This window comes from Cannabis sativa, chromosome 7 (genome assembly GCF_029168945.1).
Source record: "Cannabis sativa cultivar Pink pepper isolate KNU-18-1 chromosome 7, ASM2916894v1, whole genome shotgun sequence".
Classification (NCBI taxonomy): domain Eukaryota; kingdom Viridiplantae; phylum Streptophyta; class Magnoliopsida; order Rosales; family Cannabaceae; genus Cannabis; species Cannabis sativa.
The window spans coordinates 44,949,002-44,970,794 of record NC_083607.1 but is presented as its reverse complement, the minus strand read 5'-3'; the positions used below and the strand labels follow the sequence as shown (position 1 = coordinate 44,970,794).

The 21,793-nt window shown below is 32.3% G+C and overlaps 3 protein-coding genes across 3 annotated transcripts; 1 reads left to right on the top strand and 2 right to left on the bottom strand.

The window, feature by feature from the left end:
• Positions 1–4,807: 4,807 nt before the first annotated feature.
• LOC115697756 (uncharacterized) lies at positions 4,808–8,362 on the bottom strand. The gene is made up of 7 exons (XM_030624878.2): positions 7,875–8,362; positions 7,497–7,595; positions 7,237–7,395; positions 6,364–6,525; positions 6,131–6,247; positions 5,662–5,772; positions 4,808–5,553 (listed from the first exon to the last, which is right to left on the bottom strand). Exons 1-7 carry the CDS (start codon positions 8,232–8,234, stop codon positions 5,077–5,079), a joined length of 1,485 nt encoding a protein of 494 aa, XP_030480738.1. The 5' UTR covers positions 8,235–8,362; the 3' UTR covers positions 4,808–5,076.
• Positions 8,363–13,760: 5,398 nt separating this feature from the next.
• On the top strand, positions 13,761–15,248 carry LOC115696892 (transcription initiation factor TFIID subunit 8). The gene has a single exon (XM_030623778.2). The coding sequence runs from the start codon at positions 13,970–13,972 to the stop codon at positions 14,828–14,830; it is 861 nt and encodes a 286-aa protein (XP_030479638.1). The 5' UTR covers positions 13,761–13,969; the 3' UTR covers positions 14,831–15,248.
• A 572-nt stretch (positions 15,249–15,820) lies between these two features.
• Positions 15,821–21,514, bottom strand: LOC115697264 (vesicle-associated membrane protein 721). Its single transcript, XM_030624197.2, has 5 exons — positions 21,096–21,514; positions 19,571–19,712; positions 19,362–19,482; positions 16,662–16,724; positions 15,821–16,259 (listed from the first exon to the last, which is right to left on the bottom strand). The coding sequence occupies exons 1-5, from the start codon at positions 21,283–21,285 to the stop codon at positions 16,110–16,112; spliced, it is 666 nt and encodes a 221-aa protein (XP_030480057.1). The 5' UTR covers positions 21,286–21,514; the 3' UTR covers positions 15,821–16,109.
• Between the last annotated feature and the right edge of the window lie 279 nt (positions 21,515–21,793).

Genomic DNA, 21,793 nt, shown 5'->3' with positions numbered 1-21,793 from the left:
AACATATAGCTAATAAATTCAAAAATAAATAAAAACTTAACAAATTAATTAAAAATTTAAGAACTAAACCAATTTTAGTTTAAAAAAATGTGAAAAATAACTCTAATTTCTAGAGTTATCATAAACCCAAACTTAAATTTTTGCTAATCCTCAAGCAAAAAAAAAATTAAAAATGCATATTTTTTTTATTTGGTGATATCAAAAATGTCCTCAAAAATTGCACATTAAAAATAGCTTATAGGAAATGTGAACAAAAATTAAGCTTATGTACTTAATTCAATAGTCAATCTTGCTTTGAAAATATATTTCAAGTTATAAATCTAAAATTTATTCATCAAATTATTATGCGAATTTTGGAAAAATTGTTGTCATAAAATAACTATTTCACATAACGGGACCCTGGTTTAATATAAGTATATTATTTTAGTGTTTATAATTAATTAAGTAAAATTTTAATTAATCACGATTTTTAATAAACTCGTTGATTAGCAACGCTGCACAGTTAGTTAAAAATTACGTGAACATGCCTAAACTAGTGGGGTGTTACACTCCCACCCTAAGATGTGGTAAAGAGACTTTAAGCAGGCTAGGATCATGTATCTATTTGGGACGAGTTGAAAGGCGCAACCTCGAAATAATTACAAACGTCCTTAAAGTAATGTTTGAGAGTAATGATAGCCCCAAGTTTAATATGCTCAACAGTCCAAGTACCTATCCTTGAAGAACCACTAGTGCCACAATTCTCTTCATTCGACAAGAAAGTTGGAGGAAACAACTGAATTCACCTTATGCGACTAAGCGAATTTGATAACCTTCCTCGTTATTGATACCATAAGGCCTTAGAAACGAACCCACATATGGAGTGATTGACCTAACCCTAGATTCAATAAACTGAGCCTCGAATTGGATTGTAGGGTTCTGGGTTAATTTAGACTTGTGCTCTTTTAGAGACATGATGTCGAAGTTTAATTTATCTGGGGAAAAAACAATGGTAACAATAATGGTCGTGCCAAAGGATATTTTCTAAAATAGGGGTTTCAGGCCAAGCCGCATCTCGGAAGAAGCGGTGCTTCCCATTGATAACTTTGTCAATAAAACATTTAGAGTGAGATGAGACATCCTCTCATTTGAGTTTTTTATTGAATAGCCTAATTCTCTCATCGTTTATTTTTTAAAAAAAAAATGGGTGTCCAAGTCGCGTTTTGAAGGGTAAATCATGCAATTTCGAGTTTCCCGTTCTAAAACTCTGGAAACCAGAGTTTTAAATTTGATATAAACATTCTTCTCCACATAAAAGAAAATATCTTAGGTATTCAGAAATTTTGAAGATAATTCAGAGAAGGAGATTACTAAAACTCTAGCTACCTTATCAATTCAGGGCAAAAATCATACAAGAACATACCAAAAATCAATAAAAATAACGAAAAAGAAAAATAGGAGTAAAAATTGAAGACTTATCGAATTATGGGTTTTTATGAAGACATTGATGATTTCTTACTGAAAATCTCCTCCACCAAGGGTCTGGAATATAATGAGAACACGTTGGAAAAAAATGGTGTTGAGACGATAAGAAAGTATGTAAAAAGAATTAGGCATGCAAAATTTTTGAAGTAAAAATAGATTTTTTTTTTCTCTGGTTTGGTATTTCAAATGAAGTAAAAAATCCTTTTATATCAAAAAGGTAAGGAATCGTTGATCTAGTTCAACGGTTAGTGATCTGTCTAGGGAATACGAAAAGACATGTGAAAAGCTCGTCAGATGAAAGGATATTTAATTAATGATCAAATAACCTTTCTCGAGAAAAATAAAACTGTCAAAGAAAAGAACTCATTACCAATTAAGAAAAGACCAAAGTGACCTACCAAGAATTGCTTAAAAAAAAAAACCCTTCAATTCTAGAAAGAGCTTTTTAAGAGGCAATTATTATGCCTATATTTTGAGCCATATATATAGAAATGACACGTGGATATTAGTCTCAAAAATAGGGAACTTACAAATACAAAGGTTATCTTATCTCGGGATGTGCTACAATCAATAAGGTATTGTCTCTCATTGTATTATATTATGGCTATCAATTAAAAGAGATAAAATTATACATATAGTTACTAGCAAGAATAACAGTATCATGAATTAATCTCAGAACTTAATCGAGGTAAATGAGACTTGCATAAAATATTAAAGGATGAGTTAAAGGGAAAGGTAGATAACGAGCTCTTTAAGAGCTTACAACTCATTGACCCACATACTCATGAGTATGTTGAAAGACTAAAGGCCATGATCTAGAGAGAACCTACCTCGACATTCTCCATCAAATGCGAGAAAACCAATCAAGAGAAACTCACTTTAGACCGCTTCTTAATGATATGACGGTGGAAGCATCAAGTTGTCTTGCAATGTTACAAAAGGATGCTAGACAACTCTGAACACACCACTTCAGCAAAGACCCGTTACTTTTAGATAAGATTAAAAAGCAGTTATTTTATTTATCCCACATGTTGTAAATATGAAATGTGTGGATTTTCACACTTCATAAGCAGATACTCAGGTAAGATCAAGAGGGAATAACTGCCATTTGGAAGAAACCTATAAATAAGGACAAAAACCTACGAAGTAAGGATCCAGTTTTTGAGAAGAAAAACTCTGAGAGATTAAGAAAATATCTAAAGATATTCCCTTGTATTCAAAAACATTATAAAAATATTATCAAAAATAATATTGACTCGTGGAGTATGTAGATTTAACTACAAAACCACGTAAAATTCTTTTTTATTTTATTTATATTCAATCATAATTAATATTTTAGTTTTATTTGAAAAGACTTTATTATTGTTAACAAAAGAAATTGTTAAGAACAATCTTTTCATATGTAATTTATAAAAATTATAAATAATCCCACATGAAGTGCGAGCCGTTTCGTAATTTATTTATAACAACAAATAAAATTAGAGAGGAAATATCCTTTTAACCAAATCATATCACTGTCTAATCCTAGAGTATGTTTTGTCAAATCATAAACAATCATGAGCAGTTTTGTTGCATCTAAAATTAAATCATGAAAACAGGATAATTCAGAGGTTGGGGTGTGCAAGGCAATAGCAAGTCGTAAGGCATCCGTTTCAATATGAGTCACTGGTATTTGTAGTTGAGATACCTAATTCAGACTATAAAACGTTACCTTTGCTTCAATCTCATGAGCTTAAAGACATCCTTGCACCGACTTGGAGTGATGACTTTTTCATTGTGATCTCAAATGACTGTTCCAACTCTTAACACCTTTGTGGGTGCATGCATCAATGTTTAGCTTAAAGTCATTACCCATTAGTGGCTGCCATGGAATATCAACAGTTGGAATTTGATGTAAATCGAGTAGGTTGGTTCTAATATCAGTCCTCTCATTCGTGCACTTACTCTATAGTAGCTGTCTAGGTAATTGCAAGCATATTGTGCCAAGGAAGAAGCGTCCCTATGAGAACCTCCATGCACTACATTTCTCGGTTCAGATCAAATAGCCCACATCATGCTTATGATGGCTTCCAAATCTGGTGTAGAATGCATCTTTGATAAGTGAACTAAGTAATCACTGAGATTCATTGATTGTGCTCTTCCATAGTCCATCTTAAAGCATGAAGCCTTCCATACACCCTTAGAAAATTTACAACCAAAGAGAGCATCCCCAAGCATGTGAACACATTGAACAAGTAGTGTTGTTGTAATTATTTTTCGTTTCTGTATAAAAACAGCTACTAGAAGAATATTATGTACCACTCTCTATACAAAAATCTTGATTTTTGGAGGTAATTTAAATTCTAAAATGTTTCCCACCACCTATCATTTAAACTCGATGTAGACGAATCCACTAAGAGTTATTACCCACAAAGGTGCTTTCACCACAATCTTGGCAGCCAAATGAAATCCAATCTTAACTGTGTGCATACCAGAATTCTAGTGATGCCACATTAAGATGCCTTGTGAAGGAAAAAAAACTCAAAGCAATTGTGAGAATGTGATCAATATCCATTGGAGAAAAGTGCTGTTAAATCAAAGATGGATTCCACTCTCTAGCATCATTGATGAAATGAGCAATTAGGATAGTTAAGTGACCTGTAAAACGGATTGATCAAAATTGGGTATGACCTGGTATGCAAGGATCCATTCCACTAGATATCAGCTGCCCATTACCCATCTTTTATCTCAAACCTTACATTAGCAACTCATGATTCCAAACTAGATGAATGATTCCTGACGAGATTCTAAAAACGTATTATTAGAAGAATATGTTTGAGGAAACTGCTAAGAAAGAAGTTTAGCACTGATAGGATCCTTCAGGCTTGCTTAGCCAATAACACCTAATTGAAATGGATGAAAGAACAAAATCTCAATCCTCCTTGTTTAGCTTTGCAAAACAGTTTCGAAAGATTCCAATGAATCTTAGAACTATTCTTGTTCTCGCCCCACCATAAGTTTTAATACTATAAGTAGTTTGAAGATGAAAACAACTCATAGTATAAATTGGAATGGATTGCACAACTACAATTAAAAGGACCTCCCGACCAGCAATTGAAAAAAGCTTCTTATTCCATGTGTTCATATGCTTTCAAATCCCTTCTTTGAAATTGCTGAAAAGTTGTTCTTTATCTCAGCCAGAAGGGAGGCTGAGACATGACAGACTTGTTTGCATTAATCTATGCAGTTTCCTGAAACTTATTTTCTATTTGTTTTATAGATGACTTAATTTTAAACCATAAATTCCAATTTTTTTAAAAACAAAAAAAAAAAACAAAATCATAGCAATAATAACAAATTCAAGTTTTCGAAATGTATTATTATATGTGGATTCCCTCCAAAAAATAATGTGTTTAATTTTAACATTTTATATTCGAATGAAATGAGACCACCCTTGCGAATGGGCTGGGCTGAAAGACACAAGAAAAATACAATGCAACTTTTGTGATCCAATAAATTTCCAACATAACTTTAGAGAAAAATAAAAATGAAAATTGAACAATGGTATGGCCTTTGTAACAACAATTGGCTTTGAACAGCAAGAAAAAAAAAAAAAAAAAAAAACTACTAAAGCTACCATGCATTATAGGATCCTTGGAAATGTGGGTTCGCATAACCCTTCCTTGTTCGTTTAGAAGACTGAGAATTTGATACATGACCACCAGCAGTAATAGTAGAAATTCTATGACCCTGGCTATACGGTGATGCAGGAGACCTCCAGCTCTGTTTTCTCCTACTATCGTAGGAGAAGTCCCCAAGATCCTCTGTCATCCATCTACCTCGATAATTACCAGCCGGTGTTGCTGGAGACCTCCAACTATTATTTCTGCCGTTGCCATAAGAGAAGTCCACAGGATCATCCATTATCCATCCACCTCTATGTTTCGACTTTTGCGGTGTAGTAACACTTGGTTCATGATGGTGAGATTTTTTCTTTTTATGAGCAGCCTTGCCAAGGTCATGAGGAGCAGACGCGAATTGCTTTTTGTGTTTCTGTTCTCTGTGAACTCTCAAAGTTGGGGTGGATGGTTCCCGGTCCCTTTTACCCACCTTCAAAAGTAGATAAGGCGTCAATGCATTTGTTTTACCAAAGTTAGTGAGAGAGAAAAAGAACTAGACTGGCACACCAACAATTGTTCAATCTACACTAATACTAACCTGATAAGAGTTTGTGCACTCTCGTGCGAAATGACCACCTTCCCCACACCTAAAGCACGAGCTAGCCACAGCATTAGCTCCTGTGGTTTCACCATATATCCCTGTGCAGGACTGCATGACAAGGACTCGTTTAGTTTAACAGTTTTTATATATAATATGCAAAATTTGCAAGTTGGGTGAACTAGTTTGGTGCCTTTGAGTCCTTGACAATCACAAGAGCATATATGTGGATGGAAGACCTTAAGAAAAAGAAAAAATGCAAATAAATAGAACCATATAAAACCTATCTTAACTTGCAAGATGTTTAAGAGTTCTGAGCTCATAAGTAATTTCACGGCAAATTAAGAGGGACTAAAAAAATATATAATTATATGTATAGCATAAAGAAAGACAGACAGAGAGAACTCCTAATAACATGAATAGATGATGGAGAACATCACAGCACAAGCATTGTACATTCAGTACTTACCAAGCCGGTATGTCCCACTTGACCACATCTGTAACAAGAAACTACGTTTTGACAAGAATCCGCATACTTGACACAACATAAATGCCCCACTTTTTTGCAAACATAACAACAAATTTCCTGCTCACAAAAACCACCAAGGAAGCCAAAAAGATCAAAGTTATAAAACTAAAATTAAATACATATCATGAGCTCTACAAAATTCTATCAACTTATATGCAAAACATGCAATAAACCTTGAGATCATCATGTTCATAATCATTCCAGCATGAAAACATATCATGTCCACCATATCCACACTTTAAACATATATTTGATCTCGTGGAGCTACCCTTATACTTATCAGGACAGTCCTTAGCACGGTGCCCACTCTTTCTGCAGGTAAAGCAATCTTGTCCCTATAAAAATAAGTTCAAACAGTAAGAAGAGGGAAAAGAAAGTATCGAATGACAATCGGTGAATCACAAAATATTTCAATGATTAGTTCAATGGATTTTAAATATTATTTCACAAAGCAATCAATATTGTGATATAAGGAACCAGAAAAGAGAAAGAGATAGCTTGAATTATAAATAACAGAAATAAGCCCACTTAGGTGGCGTTTGGATGGAGGTAATAAAATGGAATGGAAAGGAAACAATCTTCATTCCATTCCTTTGTTTGGTTGTATATTAAAGTGTTAGAATGTCATTCCAATGGAATGGCCTTTCCACTATTTTGGTGGAATGACTATTCCATTTTGAAATGGAAGAAAAGACCATTTCAATGTATGATGAGAAAAAATTTAATAATTTTTTTATCAATTTTTTTTATGCATTTTAAATTTTATTCCATTTCATTCCTATTCCCATTCCAATGTTTTCATTCCTTTCAACCAAACAGGTTATTACACGTTTTGCCTAATAGTCCCTCAATCATCTAAACGCTAGCACATACAGCTATGATCAAATCCTAAAAAATCTACACTCCACCCGCAAACAACCATTAATGATGGAAAGACAGAATAACAGATTCAAGAGTTCAGTTCAACTTAACCAGAACGAAATGATATAATTAATAACTTCCATAATATAGTTAGTTTAGCAAATTCATCTTTGGTCCAAACAAACCTTATTGCATTGCTTTGCATTGTGCTCAAAACTCCCACAAACAAAACATGGTTTCTTCCGCCTAGCCGACTTACAATTCACGGCCGCGTGTCCTTCTTCACCACAATTATAGCATGTTCCCCAACTATTATCTGGAGGATCGAAATACCTTGGCCCTCGCTGACATAGCAGATACACAAAACTAAGCCTTCGTACAGATTTAAACTTAGATTTTCAAAAGGCTTTCAGAGCATGAAAAAAAAAAAAAGTAAAAGACTTACAAGAAGTTTACGAAGCACAGCATTGTTTGCAACCGCAACTGGTTTTGGCTCAGTAACCTCAGTTACCACTACATCTATGTCTTCTTTGGTCTCAACATCCTAAAGCAATAACAACATATCACAAATCTAACCCTATCAAAAATCAACCAAAATCTTTATTGTTTGACATAATAAACTCCATTACTTCAATCGAAAACTGAAACAGGCATTAAAAGTAAAACATGCCCATTAAGTGTCCAACAAAATCAGAACTTCATGTCAATCAATAAACTTTCATTCCTCCTAAGCCCAAAAATTCAAAAGTAACCCTGATTTGTATTCCATTTCACTAATTAATATTGTAACTTCCTAACGCAAAAAATACAGACCAGTACTCACATTGTCGTGTGCGATTTCCGTCTTCTTTAGCTTCTTCTTCTTTACCTTCTTGATCAGTCTTTTTTTCTCCTCCGTGGCATTGTTTACTACTTTAACACCAGCAACACCACTGGAAGGAGTGTTGTTCCTCACAGAGTCAACTCCATTAGAGGAAAAAGAAACGGGGTCGTCCGGGACCAACTTCGCCGCACGCATCAATAGAGCTTTCTCGACAATTTCGAGACTTAAATCTTCGTTTGCCTCGTCTTCTTCATCATCGTCGCTGATATTTACTACAGATTTGTTGGGGGTTTGAACTCGATCATCTTCTTCTACGAATTCACGATCGAGCTTCCCTCTTTGAAACTCTCGCTTGCCCATGAGAGCCTTGACTCCGAGAAGGCGTACCGGCAGTGAGATGAGATTTTCAATATTGTATTGTACATAGGCTTTAGGGTTTCCAGATTGCTTTTTTGTATTTGGGAACGGTAGCAATTAGGGGTGGGCATCCGATCCAATCCAACCTTTTTTTCCTCATCCGATCCAATACAATTAGTAATTGGATTTGGAAAATCATCATCCGATCCAATCCAATTAGACCTCAAAATCCAATCCAATCCAATCCAATTACTAATTGGATTGGATCGGTTTTTTAATTGGATATCCAATTACACACCTAAATTTCAATATTAGCTTAAAAATATAAAGAAAAATACGTAAAAAATTAAATATCACTTTTTATTTAAGTTTAATACTTCATAAATATATTATTCTTACAAGTGTATTGTAACTAAAAGTTTTAAATAATTAAAACAATAACATTTCTAAGTAATAAAATAGAACAAAACATCATGAAAAAAATACACTAAACAATCAAGTGTTATAAATTTAACATACAAAAAAATCTAATAAATATTTATTATATTTTTTAATATTTTTTATTATATAAATAATTTTTTAATATGTATAAATGTAATTGGATTGGATCGGTTTTTAATTGGATTTTGAGATTGACATCCAATAACCGATCCAATCCAATTAGAATCCAACTTTTAGCATCCAATCCAATCCAATTGTAATTGGATATCCAACTTTTTGTAATTGGATTGGATTGGATCGGTTCGGTTCAATTGGATTGGATTGGATGATGCCCACCCCTAGTAGCAATTGAAGTACAAATTAAACTTGTTTTTGTTTTCTCTGGGAATGGGATCTCCCTTAAAACGTTGCGTTTTTAGATTTATTTTCAAATAATTCCGCTCGGCCCCCGTTAATAATCTTTTTGTTTTATTATTTTTTTTTTTTTAAGTAATAAATAATTTCCTTTCAAAAAAAAAAAAAAAAGTAATAAATAATTTTATTGAAAATAATCAAAATTTCATACAAAAATACATTATTTATTAGGAATTATTGTATGGAAAATATAAGTCGACACTTTATTTATAAAAAAAAAAGTTATAAGGTGAGGACAACACTTATACTTTTTAATATGTGCTTTTAATTACTAAAATACATCTTACACTATCACTTACACAATCAGACGATGGTTGCTGGTAGGGGTGTTCATCCGATCCAATCCGCACTTTTTTGGTCAAACAACATCCAATCCGCACTCAAACAACATCCAATCCGCACTAAGTGCGGATTTCATATTTTGGATTCAATCCGATCCGCACAAGAGTTTAAATCCAATCCAATCCAATCCGCAACAGTGCGGATTTGATCGGTTATTTTGGATCGGTTATTTTTTTAATAATAAATTATTTAATATTTCATAGAAAAAAATTCAAAAAAAAAAGACTATTGTTTTTTAATCTCCAATAATAATCTATTTCCATCTCTATTTATATACAAATTAAACCAATATACATATATATCAATATATATATATACTTATCTTTAGATTTACACTAAAATATATATGTATCTAATTACTAAAATAAATAAGCTAGTATATATATATTTAAACTTTATGTGTATGTGTCTATGTGAATAAGAATTATTTTTCTTGTATTTTTTATTACAAAATAAATAAAATGCACCAACTCAATATATTACTAAAAAAGATTAAGAAATTAGAAGTTTGTATATTTTTTTTAATTAATATATATTACATATTATAATTTTTTAAAAATATATATAATTAAGTGCGGATTGGATTGGATCGGTTACTTTTTGAGGTCAAACAACATCCAATCCGCACAAATGTGAATTTTAGATTTTTCAATCCAATCCAATCCGCACAAGTGCGGATATCTGCATTTTGCGGATTGGATTGGATTGGATCGTGCGGATTGGATTGGATCGGATACATTGTGAACACCCCTAGTTGCTGGGTGGTTGGTTGAAGGTTGCATCAGACGAAGGTTTCAATCAGACGAAATAATTGTTAGCAAAATATTTATGCAGCTGTTATGAAATATGAAAAATCAGAACAGTGTTTCCACATACGTAATTCTATCTACATATCTTTTTATGATTTAATATGAACAAATTTACCTTAAAAATTCGGAAAACAACGAAAATATACTAGGATAAACATTTTACGATAGTATTAATGTAATTTTTTTTAGATTATACTTGAGTTAGATTATTTGGGAACTCTAGTTCAACTTTTTCAAATCTACATTTCATGGATCTGAAAATTGAAGTCAGGACATTATTTTTATGCAAATTAAATTAACTTTCCAGTTAAATTTTAGTTTCGTAGTAGTTTTTCTACATTTTTTTCATGAATTCGAAACAGTCGATGTTTTGATTGATTATGGTCGTCTTCTTAGGTGAAGTCGCCGAAATTAATGGTGGTTCTCTTTCTGGTTGAATTTTCGTTTTGGTTGTTGCATGGTAGCGGGATGATTGCCTAGGAAGCATGGATCCTGGGTTGAAGGTGTGTGTAAGGGGTATTTGTGTAATTTTTTTTATTTAGGCTGTATATTTGTTTATTTGGCCAGCTGTAAGTATTTTTGTAATATTGTTATTTTTTTTTTGTTAAAACTGAAAAAAGCCCTTTATTATCTATAAATCTAGGAATTATTACATAGAAAATATAAATTGACATTTTATTTACAAAAATACCTTCATAAGGTAAAGTCAACATTTATACTTTTTATGTAATTTTAATTACTAAAATACCACTTACACTATCATCACTTACACAATCAGACGATGGTTGTAGAGTGGTTGCTGCGTGGTTACGCGATGGTTGCATCATACGAGGGTTTCAATCAGACAATGGTTGCAGAGTGGTTGCTAAGTGGTTGGTCGAAGGTTGCATCAGACGAAGGTTACAATCAGACGAAAGTTTTTTGGGTGGTTGGCCGAAGGTTGCATCAGACGAAGGTTTCAATCAGACGAAATAACTGTTAGCAGAATGTTTATGCAACTGTTGTGAAACATTAAAAATCAGAACAGTGTTTCCACGTACGCAACTCTATTTACATGTCTCTTTATCATTTTATATGAACAAATTCACCATTAAATTTGGAAAATAACAAAAATACACCAGGATAAACATTTTACTATAGTATTGATGTAATTTTTTTGGATTATACTTGAGTTGGATTGTTTGGGAACTCCAGTTCAACTTTTTGAGATATGCCTTTCATGGATCTAAAAATTGAAGTCAGGACATTAATTTTATGCAAATTAAACTTAATTTTCGGTTGAATTTTAGTTTCGTAGTAGTTTTTCTACACTTTTTTTATGAATTCGAAACAACCTCTGTTTCGATTGATTCTGGTCGTCTTCTCAGGTGAAGTCACTGGAATTAATAGTGTTCTCTTTTTTTTCTGGGTTGCTGCGTAGTTGCGCGATGGTTGTGCGATAGTTGCCCGAGAAGCATGGATCATGGGTTGAAGGTGTGCGTAAGTGGTATTTGTGTAATTTTTTTTATTTGGACTGTGTATTTGTTTATTTGGCCAGCTAGAAGTATTTTTGTAATATCGTTACTTTTTTTGGTTGAAACTGAAAAAAGCGTAATTTTATTTTAAATATATATAATAATATTATAAAATTAATAAAGAATATTCTGTTAATTAAGAGGATATTCTGTTAAAGTTAACGTAGAAACCCGAAAAGTATCGTTAAACTAAAAATTATGTTACATAGCCACATTTTATATAGAATAGATATATAATAAAAATTGTCCTTAATTAAATGTATTGGTAGATAAATAGAAAGCCTAAAAAATACAACTAAACTATTTTTTTTATTTTTTAATAAGTTTATTATATATAAATAATATTTTAATATATTTTAATTGTAATTGGATTGGACTTGTTTTTAATTAAATTTCGAAATTAACATCCAATAACTGATCCAATCTAATTATACATCCAATTCAATCTAATTGTAATTCGATATTCAATTTTTTGTAATTGAATTGAATTTAATTGGTTCGATTCAATTGGATGAATCCTATCCAGCTCTATTTACTAAAGAGTAATTTGCGGCGTAAATACTTAAATTTATCTCAAAGTTGCAAATAAATACCTAAGTAAAAATTTTGACGGAAAAAATACCTTCGTTAGGGTTCGGAAACTTCCGTAAGTACCTTTCCGTTAAGTGATATGTAAGTGTCCACATGTCATCTTCGCATTGGTCCACATCATTTAATTATTATTTTTATTATTTGAAATTCATTAAAATATTTAAAAATCATTTTAAAATTAAAAAAAATTAAATTAAAGTAAAGTAAAATTAAACCTAATTATAAATTTAAATATACAAAATAATAATAATAAATTAACATTAAAATTTATAAAAAAAAAATAAAAAAATCAAAAGAAACCTAAAACTGAACCTCGATCTCATCTTTCTCTTCTCACAGGTTTCATCTCCGGCGCCCCTCCACTCGACCCCGGTGAGGCATTCTACCACAACCGATGGACGAGATTCCCACCACCAGGATCGCAAGCAGCAGAGCACACTGAAGCTTGTTCTCCCTCTCGATCTCGCTTGAGTTCTCTCCACTCTCTCAGTCCCTCTCTTTCTCGATTTCTCTCTACTCAGAGCCAGACGGAGCAACTCCGACCATCATGGCCCAAACAAACTTTACCACACCTAACAAAGATACAAGTAAGGCATCGACAAGATACTTGGTCTTAGTTGAGATCTGGGCATCAACGACATCTATTGTTTGTTTATTGCATCCCAATTTGAGTGAAGCTTGTTCTCCCTCTCGATCTGGGAAGATTGAGTGCTGGGGTTGCAATCGCACAAGAGGACGACGATGATGTTTCTGGGCAGACTGTTGAAGCAGTGTAGAAGAAAAGGCTTCTAGGTATTTTTTTTTTTACCTTTTTTATTTTCTTTCTCAAGATATTATAGATGGGGATTTTTGTAGGAGAAATTTATTGGGTTTTTTTTTTTTTTCAATTTTGGGATATTTGAGTAGAGTTTTGTTTGTTGGATTGGTTAGATCAGTTTTCTCTTAGTGGGAATGTTTTTGAGCTTTAAGTGGGTGAATGGTTTTGGGTGAGAAATTTTTTTAAGATTTTTGGTTGATTTTTTTTTTAGGTTTGGGATGTCTCTATTAAGAACACAATGGAGAAGACGATGGTATGGGAGATGAAGATTTATGTTTTTAATTAATATTATTATTATTATGTAAATTTAATTTATAATTAGGTTTAATTTTAATTTTAATTTTATTTTATTTTTTTAATTTTAAAATAATTTTCAAATATTTTAAATAATAAAAATAATAATTAAATAATGTAGACGAATGCAAAGATGACATGTGGACATTTACATGTCACTTAACGAAGAGGTATCTACAGAATTTCCAGAATCCTAACAGAGATATTTTTACCGCCAAAATTTTTACTTGAGTATTTATCTGCAACTTTGAAATAAACTTAAGTATTAATACCGCAAATTACTCTTTACTCAATGTTAGGGACAAACTAGCTTGAAAAAAATGAATACTCAATGCTCTAAAGAGTGTTGTCCTTAGCATTCTAAAAAAAATGCAGTAATTATTATTTAAAAAAAAGTACAAAAAGAAAAAGTACAAAACATAAACCCTGTTAAAGAGTGTGTTTTGATATGCTTAGGGTTTAAGTAGAAGAAGAAAAAACACAAACTCAACATCCCAATCCCAATCCCAATCCACCATGAAACCAAAACCAAAACCCAAATCCTCAAAAAAATCTCAAACACCAGCAGCAGAGATTGAATCAGAATCAACACCCCCTGACTTCTCATTCGCCATCGCCAAAATCGCTGTAGCTCAGATATGCAACGCAGCGGGCTTCAAATACACTCGCCTATCCGCCATTGATACCCTAACTCTCGTCACCACAAACTACATCGCAGCTATAGCCAAGTCCTCCGCCTCCATCGCTGCTGCCTCAAACCGCTCCCAATCCAACATTTTTGACATCACCAACGCCCTCCATGACCTCGAATCCCACCGTGGCTTCTCAGGCGCCTCCAATCTCCACCGAACCAACTACTGCCTTCTAACCTCGGCCCTTCTCGCCGAGCTATCACACTTCGTCGATTCCAACGTTGAAACCCCGTTCGCAAAGCCAATTCCGCGGCGGCGATTCTTGGATACCAATGCCAGAGAGAAATCAAACCCGTCTCCGAATCCACTCCGAGCTCCGCATATTCCGAATTGGCTGCCGCAGCTTCCCGAGTTTGCCAAATGCGACGCCGTTTCGAGCAGTCATCATAAGAACGGGGAGGAAATGTGGGAGAATTGTAGGGGTGGGAGCGGAATGGGTATGGGGGTTTTGATCGCAAATGGGGATTTGGGAGTGACGAAATCGGAGTTGGGATTGAGAACGAAAAGAGGAAGAGTGAGGTTTAAGATTGGAGATAACAGGACAAAGAAACATGAGGTTTTGATAGGAGGGAAAAGGGTGTATTGGGATGATACTAATACTACAGATACAAGTAGTTTCAATAAAGATTATGTTAGTATTGTAGCTAATCAACTCAATGATGGTGATGATGATGATATTAGATAAAAGTTATTGGAATTTGGTCGAAAGAAAAAAAAGAACAAATATGAATATATATATTTAATTGATGGATGTCAATGAGTATCTGGGTGAGTATCTGGTTTTTGTGACTTCTTTTTTTTTTTCTTAATAATTTTGACCTATATTAGTTGTTGTATTCTAATTATTGTGATAGAATATTATTTGGTTTGGAGTCCTACTTAAAACCATGGACTAGCGCAAAAACTGGCGAGGAATTCAATAATCGATTCTAACGCGGCTTGAACCGGGGACGTGAAAGGAAGAAAAATGTATAATTGCCGTTGTGAAGCCTCATATTTGGTGCTTCTAGTGTACCATAAACATTTTATTTTATTGTATGAAGTTTTTAATGATAATGCCTTACCTAACAAAATAAAGTGGAGGAGATAGTTATTGTTTCAAATCAGATGGGTGATAGTTTGTTCTTTCAAAAAATCAGATAAGCGTAAACTGGTACCCCACTCCGGTTTGTTTGAGTAGTTTTGCGAAAGGGAACCCCTGAATTGAAATAAATTTTTTAACACTGGATATTTAAAATATGTTACAGTTTACCTAACTCGACTCATATAGCTAATCCAACAAATCACGGAATAATTCACCGTTGTTTATATTTACATTGACCCAAAGTTTTCTTTATAGAAAATAACAAACCCAAATGGAAATCACAGCGTAATCTGGTCACTAAAACATCATTGATAAAGCTTTAATCATGATCAAGAAAAGAATCGCTTCAAGGTCATACATACCGTCAAATGGGGGAAAAAATTAAAGTAAAAGTAAAAGTAATTACTAGGTCACTAGATGAGCATAGAATACAAAACCTGAATTTTAATAAAACACAACCAAAAGATTACCCACCTAATAAAAAAAATTGGGTTAATATGTTCAAAGAGAATTTTCAGAGTAAATATTGGTTCCATAATCTATAAAACTAAGGACAAATATGAAAAACATTAACCCAAATTATACAAAACAGGCCAATAAATTTATTTTTCATATATGTAAAAAGGAACAAACGAATTGAGCACTATGGCAAAGCAATCTGACAATTTTCATACTTTTAAACCTTCTCTTGGAAAGCATTCTAATAACAACTTATATATAGGGTATCATTCACACTGTTTCAAGTGTCTAAGCCAAATACCTGGATATATATTTTTTTTAACTACATACAAAGAGAATGTATATTTTTTTGTCTCTTATACAATAATTGCAAAAGTAAAGCAGCTTGAGATATCAAAAGCCTTCTGAAGAAGAAAGATGCTCACTTTCCACAGTTGAAACCATGGCATACAGAGAGGACTATGATGAGAATCAAAGCAATCAGAATTCCCAAAACAATCAGCTTGATCTTCATGTTCTGCAACCACATTCTCCTACGGATTTTAGTCCCTGCAGTCCGGAAATCTTGTGCCTGTAACCATATTATTATTTCATTAGAAAACACATTTTAATTCTCGAATAAATAAAACCCAAGAAGAAAAAACACATTTGAACGTTAATGAATTAACTATCATTTTCTTAAATGCAAACAGGAGATTCTTCATGAACAAGACTAAGTCAACTATTATAGCAAATGAACATTAAACTAAACTCTGCGATAAAATTAAATTAACAATAAGAAATGCCAGTAGTCAGTTGTTATAAATCCAAGTCGGTTGTGATGGAGAAAGGGAGGTTGGGAAAACGCAATTACACAAATTTTAACTAATTGTAACCCTTAATGTCTAAGTTCATTGTCCAAAAAAAAATAAAAAGAAAAGAAAAAACAAAGAATTCAGAGTAGGCATACATACAAAATATAAAATTTCCATACCTGTTGATGAAGGTTCTCGGTCTTGTCAACAAGGAGCTCTATTTTTTCTCCTCTATCCAGCACCTGTAATTCGAAACATAGAAAAATAGAGGCGTCAGGACTGACAATATTCATTTATAGAAACAAAGAAGCACAGCTTTATCAAAAACACAATAGAGCATCTCCAAATAAATGATGAAAAACTAAAATGTAGCTCACTTATCAAAAACATTAAATTTTACATCAAGTTTTGCAATTGAGTATTGGAACACAATGCTAAAATTTAATGCAAACATATCACAAAGTCAATTTTTGTGCCAAATATTGAATAATTTTTACATCTTCCATTGGAGATGGTCTTACAATGCTACCGCCCTATAAAAATTGGCCATCATAACATAGACACTAACCATTTCTTAGCCAGTGCAAAGTATAGGTATAGATGAATCACAGTCTTAAAAGCATAAAAGAAATGCTTGGTGAAATGCTATGGACCAGGTTTTTTGCCCATGATATCAGTGCAGCTTCAAGAAGGAATCAAACTGCTATTTAACACAAGTATCTGCTTTGAAGCATGAAAAATCTGATTCATTTACTTAATTAAACCCCAGCATTAAAATCTTAGTGGATCGTTGACATGGTGGGGCAGCATTTACTTGAAGCCCTGCCTGCTTCATTTGATTTATGAAAATTAACCCACTAGTGGGTCAGGGTGATCAAGATTACAGGATCACCTTACTAACAAGTCAGAACTAGCAAGCCTTCTTTCAGTTCACCTAACACTTAAAAGCAAATTTTGTCAAAATAACATTTGATAATTCTTTTGTTTGGATTTCCTATGCCCATATCTAATCTAGCCGACAAGGCCACTATGTAGTTTCATTCTTACAAAACCTTCTTATAGTGCTAATGAAGAGAATATATTATAATAATAATATCTTAATTTCATATAAAGTATACTTTTAAATAAGAGTGTATGTTAAGTAGGTTGCACAAACCAAAATGGCAGGGAATAAAAAAAATATCAACCTTCCATGTTTTTAAAAAATTGTACTGTTTAAATCTTACAAGCATCTTCTGCTGTTTGCCACATAAATACCCGATCTGTACTTTTGAAAGAGAAAGTACCCAAAAGTTCAAAAACCATTTGCCGTCATTACCAAGCGATGACTAGGACAACACTCGTCGGACCATTTAATATTATTTTAAAAAAAAATAATTTCAAGTTGATTTTAAATTAGAAAAATTATTGAAAAGTATATTTTAAAATATAAAATGAACATATGTAAATTAATGTTAAATTTTTAGTTATAGAAAAAGTAAAAAAATAAATTTAAATTTTTTTTGTTAACATGAAATAAAAAATGATGTAAATCAACATAATTAATTATAAATCATCTTAAATCCTAATTTAAAAATCCTTTTACTTCTTGGACAGTAACTCGATGACGAGGTATTGTCTTGGCTGCTACGCAAGATAGGTAAGTTGGTTTGTTGGGGTTGAAGAAGGTAGGGCTGCACAACAGAGTATATTTGGATGACCATGGCTGTTGGGAATGCAGGTGTCAAAGATCCAGGGATGTCAGGGATTGAGGACACGGGCTGGCCAGTTACTTGTTTCTTCAATTTTATTTAAATTTTGAATTTGTTCAAATAGATAATTTGTAGTATTTTGATACAAGTCTGGACTGATTCATTTGTGTTGAGTTATATGTTTTTTGATGAATGTATTATTTATTTTTTTGTGTAATTTTGGTTGTGAATTGATATATCATTCTGAGTTTGGTATAATTTTTTGGTGCATTTAATAAGCAGGATTGGATGATTATTAATTATGATTAAACTATCTTAGTACTCTGTACATGTGACTAAATGAAGTATATAATATATTTGAGTAATTTGAGACATAAATACCTAAATTTAATGTTTGACGGTAATAATACCTAAGTTATAATTACAAAACTTCCGTAAGCTGTTAAGTGTCAAGTCAATGACCACATGGCAGTCTCTAATTGATCCAGGTCATTAAATTTTTATTTTTTATTTAAAAACTAATTTAAGCAAACCAAATCACCAATAAGAAAAGTCGGGTACTTACGAAAGTTCCAAAAATATAATTTATGTACTATTACCATCAAAAGTTAAACTTAGGTGATTAGATATTTACGCCGCAAATTACTCAATATATTTTTCAAAACATAAATTATAGTTTAAATAATAAAAAATAATGATCCATAAAATTTAATATTCATAATATATAAGAATAATAAAAATAACTAATAATAGGAAAAGAGTAAAAGAAACAAAAAAAAAAAACCAAATTATGATGTGCATATTTTGTTATTTACAATTATAATTAAAATATTAATATATTTCTGTATTATAAAAAAAATAAAAAATATATAAAAAACTAATTTTTGATTTATTTTTTTATTTTTAAAAAATAGTTTCTTTCCTTAGGACTATATTAACCCACCCACCCTTTGAGTGGGTTGGACAATTATATCCAGTCCTCCAAGAACCAAAATTTTGCCATAACATGGGACAGAATTTCCAGATTGGCATAATGATTTGAAACTCTCAAGTTAAGTCATCAATCCCAATCTGGAAAGCACCCTTTTCACGATCAAGTAAACATAAGTGCTTTAAAGTGGGCAATTGGATTGAATACATAACATGTAGCATCTGCCCATTTCATATTAAGGACAATCGCATGCCTACCTTTTCAATATTCTCCATCATAACACCTTTAACTTCTGAAACCTGGGCCTTGACCTTTGCAAGCTTGTTTATCTCATCTGGATGATCCACACAGTACTGCATGTGTTCTTTCAGCTTTGGCCTGCAAGGAATAGCTCGAGTATTTCATTTACTTCAACAATAAAAAACATAAATTAAGTTTCTCAATGATCTAAACAAGGACTTAATACCCAAATTCCTTGTTAAGGCTGTTTGCAGGTGCTGTGGCTGCCTTGCCACCACCATATTTTGACACAAAATCATCCTTGACACGTTCTAGAAAAGCAAGAGGTACTTGTCTTCCGACAGACTCATCAGCAACCACACAATAAGCTGCAAGATGAACATACTTTGATTAGTAAATGAAAATCATTTAAGTAATATAGTGTTGCCATTTAAATTAATTTTGTAAACTGTTAAAAATTACGATTAAGTCAATTTTCAAGAAGTTCTAAGTCCATTCAACAATTTAGATGCTCGGTATTATAGTCCATTATTGAATATATTCAAGTACTCAAGTACACTTGCACATAATTTAGGACAAAATATTTTCAATTATACTGTTATTATCAATTAAAGAAATATTTCAACTAGAGAAATGATATAAGGTGAACGTGAATCTTGCTAGTAATTTTAGGTATGGGTTTGAGCACAACAATATTACAAGATTGTTAAGATTATGAAACCAAACTAAGAAACAGAAAATTGTAAAGCACAACATACAATGAAGAACAAAAATGGTTAAATAGCAACAAATTTGCTCTGTTTAATTGACCATTTTTGGCTACAATCCTACATGATCAGGTCATTAGTGTCACAATATATTTTCTATCTTCAACATTAACATTTATATATATTTTTTTTTATGCATGTGTGTTTATAAAATCTCAAATCATCACTATCTATTATAATACTGTTATAACATAGATCAAAACTTATATTACTATATTGTTATGAGGTTAGCTCTTAATAATCCAAAGAGAAACAAAAATATACCCCATTTCACTTTCATCAAGAAATGTACAAGCCATCTAAATAACTTCAACATCCATGGTGATAATTTAGCCAAACTTACAAATTCAATAACATTCAATAAATAGTAAATTCAGAGGCTCAATCTTGACTTTCAGTATGTTTCAAAACACTCAACAGTAATCACTGTGTTAGTAACATCAACTACAAAGAAATGCGAGAATAATTAACTGTAGTTCAATGAACTCATCTTTGCATGAAATTCTACCTGATAATATTCCTACCAATACACAATGTGAATTATATTCTTTACATGTTCCATCTTGTGTGGAATAATGGCCCTAAGATCATTATCTAGACATTAGTTAGCCATCATCATCCTTGCTGCAATTTTTTTTTTCAGGAACCGCATTCAATTGACAAAAGAAGTCCTTTAAGGCTTCATCTCATTTTCACCGTATCTCATATTCAATCAGACGAACTAATAAATATTTAAAAAGAAAAAAGCCCAAAAATATCTACATCCCCCAAAAACCTGCCATTTCCTCGCATCAAAGACGGGATAAAACAGAAAGTCAGACCAGATCGCAAGACCAAATAGTAGGATTATGAAGAAAACGAATCTGAACAACACATATCTTCCAATAACGGTCATAACAACAACTAAGCGCATCGAAAGACTACAAATAATTTTCTTAAGGAAACAAACAAGAAGAAAAAAGCAAGGATGGAAAGAGAACAAACTGTAGCCATTGTCAACGAGGTAATTGAAGGTGTGGCCATCGCAGTTGTAAGTGAACTTATTGTTCGCAGCAGGAAGCTTCTGGAGACATTGGAAAGCTATGGAGTTGAAATTGCCACTAAATTCCGTATACTCGGAGAGAATAACAGTCCCCCTCGACACAAACGCGTAGATCAGGGACTTCTGACCCATCTTCGCTTCTTCTTCTTCTTTGTTCTCTCTCTGAACTGGTGTTCTTAGGGTTTCAAAGAAAAAGAGAAACAGAGAGAGATAGGGATTTGAGTTTTTCTGTCCTTTTTTCCCCTTTTTATGAAAGCACTCGATTGGAATAGTGCTTCAACACACACACTGCATTTAGAGAGAGAAAGAGAAAAAAATAAAAAGAAAGAGAGAGAAAGTTATTAAGAGATTATTTAATGAGGTTTAAAAGGGAGGGAGAGTCCAAACGAAGAAATGTAGGTTTTCTTTTTTTCTTTTTCTTTTTCTTTTTCTTTTAATTAATAATAAAAAAATAACAATGCTAAAATAAATTGAAAGTGAATAAATGAGTTGTTTGATACCAACAAAAGCGATTATACTAGATCTAATCTATATATTTAAGTTATATTCCAATTTTTTTTTTCAATTTTTACAATTTTTATTTATTTTTTAAAATTTTATTGATTTCACTTTTAGTGAATTATTTTTTTAAAAAAAATCT